General features: G+C 30.8%; 1 protein-coding gene across 1 annotated transcript in view; it reads left to right on the top strand.

Annotated features, from left to right (window-relative positions):
• The window catches only part of LOC106473621, a 48,647-nt gene that overhangs the window by 40,443 nt on the left and 2,970 nt on the right, over positions 1-5,234 (top strand). The window contains exons 4-5 of the mRNA XM_022402030.1: positions 3,867-4,729; positions 4,998-5,062. Of these exons, the coding sequence (XP_022257738.1) occupies positions 3,867-4,729; positions 4,998-5,062 (928 nt within the window). The remainder of the gene's footprint in view (positions 1-3,866; positions 4,730-4,997; positions 5,063-5,234) is intronic.

Here is a 5,234-nt window from a genome sequence, read left to right as displayed (position 1 = left end):
CATAAGTGGTCAGCTGTAGAGATAATATGAATCATAAGTGGTCAGCTGTAGAGAGAGTATGAATCATAAGGGTAGTTTTTTTAGTATAAAGTTAACCTTTGTCTTATTCATTGTGTGTGTGTACCATGTATTTGTAGTCTTGTCTACATTTGTACATAGTAAGATTAGTTTCTCATGTTAAGTATGTGTGTGTGTGAAACCTTTAAGTGAAGTCTGTTCAATGTTTCTCCTTCATGAAGTTAGTGTTTTTCAAGTTGACTGTGTGGGTATGTATATGTAGTCTTTAATTGGAATATTGTAAACATTTTTCCTGAGTGAAGTTAGTGTTGTTTTTTTTTATGTTAACTGTATGAGGAGCTTATAGTTCTCCTTATACAGGATTGGTCACTTTGCTATATTTTGACTATGCTTTACTATAACTCTTAATGTATTAAGTGTACCTTCATGAACTTTGACAAGCTTTTAATAAATATTACAAGTCTTTTGTGCCCCAAAACGGATTTTTTAATTAAATATTTTATGAACAGTTTGGCTGTTAGTTTATGAAGTCATCTGCTAGTCTTCAGTTTAAGATTACAAATACAGTTTTTTTTCATTTTACAGTATACAGATTTCATTTGTATAACCTCTAGAACCTTTTAAATGAATATCAGAAGTTTTATTTACTACAACATTATATTTTATCCATTATTTTCTCTACCTTAACACTATATGGGCTAGGTCCATTTTACTGACCATATAACAACCGTGAAAAAGTACGAAATAAACATAAATTATGCTTTTTCCTTTTTAGAATGACTGTTGGTAGCAACAGAAAATGATAATTGTTTATCCTAAACAGCCTCAGGCTTGTAACATTTTACATCAGTTTTTACTTGATTTATTATTTTATTGCTCTTTTTAATTTCATCAACTAAGCACAAGTAACAAAGCTGTAAACATCCAGCGAGCCAATAGCTCAAGTTATGGTACAACAAACCATGTAACCCAGCCTGTGTGCATGCCTCATTAAGAAGTACTTTACTTATTTTCTTTATTTATGTTTTTTATCTAAGCTAATAAGTTTCTCATTTTTTACATTTTCATTTACTTTATAATAATAAATAAAAAATGTACATAAAAAAAAATGTAGTACTTACATATGGGTTTTGTACAAGTGTTGATAAAAGTTAACCCTAATTTTTGGTAGGATTATTTTTAGTACTTGATTGAATTTTTATTTAAAATATTCATTTTAGAACACAAGTAATAATAAAGGTGGTATGTGGTCGTAGGGTGTGTTATGTGGGTGTGACTTTCATGTAAATCAATATGATTATAGCCTATAAGATTAGATTATATCTCAGCAATATCTATACTGTAATTTACATTAAGAATCAAAAGCTCAAGTATGAGTGAAAAGATGTTTAAATTGAGCTATTTGGAGCAAACAAGTGTCATATGATACAGAAAAGCGAAGACTGAGAATTTGTTTAATCCTGACTTATATTTTCTGTTTTAAAATTTTGTAATTAAATAACTGAAGAAATACAAGCATGAAGTTTTGCAACATCTTGTAGCCCAGCTCAAACACTTTTTATTATAATGTTGTTTTTTTTTACTCCAGTAAGTAGTGTTACCCCCTAAGATGCCAACTGTGGAAGAAAAGTCTCAATGCATCGTTTCTTTTGCAGGGTAGGCCAATTCCATAGCTTCCCCATTCTCCAGATATCATTCCACTAGACTTTTTTTTTCCTTTGGGGATATGTTAAGGATATCGTGTGTTTAACCTTCAACCAAAATCTTGTTTAAATTTTTCCTTAGTGTTTCTCCTATTCCTCGTGTGTTTAGCCTTCAACCAAAGTCTTGTCTACATTTTACTTTGATTAAGTTAGTATTTCTCCTGTTGGCTTTGTGTGTTGTCTTTAAGTGCATGGAGTTGGTTCATTGGATCGACAACATATTAAAGAATTAGAATTTACTACAATTTCGAATTTGCTTAGTGTATCTTCATTAAACTTTGTAATCTTTTAGTAAATGTTACAAACAAATCAGAATTTTTCATAAAGTACTTATACTAAAGAGTTGGCAGTTTTAATCAGTCTGACTCAGACTGTTTATTAGTTTACAACTGTATGAAGCTAGTAACAATAAAACATATTGTGATATATAAACCTGACAAGTGTATGAAGCTAGGAACAATAAAACATATTGTGATATATAAACCTGACAACTGTATGAAGCTAGGAACAATAAAACATCTTGTGCTGTATAAACCTGACAACTGTATGAAGCTAGGAACAATAAAACATATTGTGATATATAAACCTGACAAGTGTATGAAGCTAGGAACAATAAAACATATTGTGATATATAAACCTGACAGATGTATGAAACTAGGAATGATATAACATCTTGTGATATATAAACCTGACAAATGTATGAAGCTAGGAACAATAAAACATATTGTGCTGTATAAACCTGACAAGTGTATGAAGCTAGGAACAATAAAACATATTGTCATATATAAACCTGACAAATGTATGAAGCTAGGAACAATAAAACATATTGTCATATATAAACCTGACAACTGTATGAAGCTAGGAATGATATAACATGTTGTCATATATAAACCTGACAAGTGTATGAAGCTAGGAACAATAAAACATATTGTCATATATAAACCTGACAACTGTATGAAGCTAGGAATGATATAACAATATATATCACAAGATGTTATATCATTCCTAGCTTCATACAGTTGTCAGGTTTACACAGCACAATATGTTTTATTGTTCCTAGCTTCATACATTTGTCAGGTTTATATATGACAATATGTTTTATTGTTCCTAGCTTCATACACTTGTCAGGTTTATATATGACAATATGTTTTATTGTTCCTAGCTTCATACACTTGTCAGGTTTATATATCACAAGATGTTATATCATTCCTAGCTTCATACAGTTGTCAGGTTTATATATCACAAGAACCTGACAAGTGTGTAAGGTAAGGAGTGTGGAGTGAAAGACAGTCCAACTTGATATAAAAACAAATAAGAGTATGGACTTGAAACATGAAGATATTCTATTTTAATACTTATAATTCAAGGATTTTTTAATATTTTAAAGTTTTTGAAACTTGTTTAGCACTATTGTGATTAGTTTTTGGTATGCTGACTGCATTTTTCATGTTTGTTATCACTGAATGGATTATATGTGTAATAAGGAGTATAAGGGTTTATTGTGAATTTTTTGTCAGTTTTATAACATTTTCAGTTAAATACAAATTAAAATGTTTTACAAGTAGTCCTAAACACATTCTACTTACCTGATCAAAGGTGTTTTGGTAGCTTATGGGAAACCTGGGTCAGTTGTTCTTTAGAAATTTCTGGCTTATTAATATTAAAGATGTATTTATGCATGCTTTACAATATCCATTCATGAAAGTAGGCCTACTACTGATTTTAAATTGAAGTCTCTGATGGTCGGTGTTATTGGTGCATTTTTCTGTAGAGCATTCATACAGTAGAAGTTAACCTGTATCTTTAAAACAAATTCAGAAAATTGGGGACAATATATTATACTTTTGGTTACAGTCTGCTACTGAACATTAAGTACAGTTTTGAAATGTAATAGATGGTTTTGAAGGAAGATTAATTTTCTTCAGCTGTAACTTGAGAAGTTGAAAAGTCTGGTTTTTATTTGAAAGTTTTAGACAAATACACAAAATCTATTATATTCATGCACTTTTAAAAGAATAGAAATATAGAGCACAATAATAATTAGTCAGTTCAGTAATTGGGAATTAACCGTTGTGTTGAATTATATATATATATATTTTTTTTCACTTTTATATTAATGTTTCTTTTTTTGTTATTGTTTTTCAGAATTTAGATAATTTTAATAATACTCCATGTTTAAATACATCAGATGACAGTGGATCAGATAATGACATCTTGAGAAGTATTAATAATGAGCTCAATTATTTGAAAGAAAAAAGGTACAAGTATACTAAGCATGATTCAGCAGGGAGTAGAAACTCTCCACGAGCAGAAACAGTAGGGACAAGGTCAGATGGCTACGTAGATTATCATATGGACCCGTCACGTTTCTCAGTTATTGATATGAATCCACCTTTAAATGATGCAAGTAAAACAAGTGATAAAGATACATCCTCTAGCTCTCCATCAATTTCATTCCAGCCTAACATCAAAGGAGTACAACCATTTAATGAAAGTAATGAGGAAATCTGTTCTGCAAGTATTGTAAAGTATCCATCAGACAACCAAACTCACATGAACAGTACCAGCACAAAAAAATCAAACACCAGAACATCAGATGTATTTGTTCCTCTTCCAGCTCACTTAAGGGATAGAAGAAACATTGCTTGGGAACTTGAAAGTGATTTCCCTCTTTTAACTTCAGATAAGCCATCAGTGAAAGTCACGAAAAATGAGCCAAGCAGTCTTGTGTCGGTAGCTAAGTCTCTGTTGTCAGAAGTACCCGTTGCATTAAATGCTGACAGTAGTATTGGCACTTTTAACTTCCCAAAGCCACACAATGCATCAGACATCCAGAAGTCACATAGAGATAAGCATGGATATAGTGCAAACAGTAGAACACTAGTCATTGAAAATCTTCCATCTAACCTAGATGAAGCTGGCTTGAAAGATTTCCTTGTTACCTTTGGCAGAATTGAAGATCTGACCTTACATAGGATTGGCAACACGGCAAGTGTTGCATATGTTTTGTAAGCAGTTTTTATATCTTAATATTATTTTTATTTTGAGGATGGAATATTTTAATATTTGTATGTAAAACAGTAGCTACATAAGCACCACAAAGCTAAAGACATTGTTTTTCACTTTATTTTCCTAGTAGAATTGAACTTAAAAAAATTATTTTATAGATTTTGTTACATGCTTGAAGTTGTCACATCCATAAAATTTTTGTTTGCTTCAAAATACATTTTAAATGATAAAATACACTAAACTTGGTTCATTATTTTATTATAACAGAATGTCACCAGAAGCAGACATGCAGTGGATCATTGAGTGTCTAAATGGAAGTTCCCCTTTTGGAGGTAAGTTGAATGTTTTATTAAACAGAATGTCACCAGAAGCAGACATGTAGTAGATCATTGAATGTTTAAACAGAAGTTCCCCTTTTGGAGGTAAGTTGATTCTGTTTTATTAAACAGAATGTCACCAGAAGCAGACATGTAGTAGATCATTGAATGTGTTTAAACAGAAGTT

This window comes from Limulus polyphemus, unplaced genomic scaffold (assembly GCF_000517525.1).
Source record: "Limulus polyphemus unplaced genomic scaffold, Limulus_polyphemus-2.1.2 Scaffold6340, whole genome shotgun sequence".
In the NCBI taxonomy this organism is placed as follows: Eukaryota; Metazoa; Arthropoda; class Merostomata; order Xiphosura; family Limulidae; genus Limulus; species Limulus polyphemus.
Note: the sequence above shows the minus strand (reverse complement) of the source record. Positions and strands in the feature narration are given on the sequence as shown.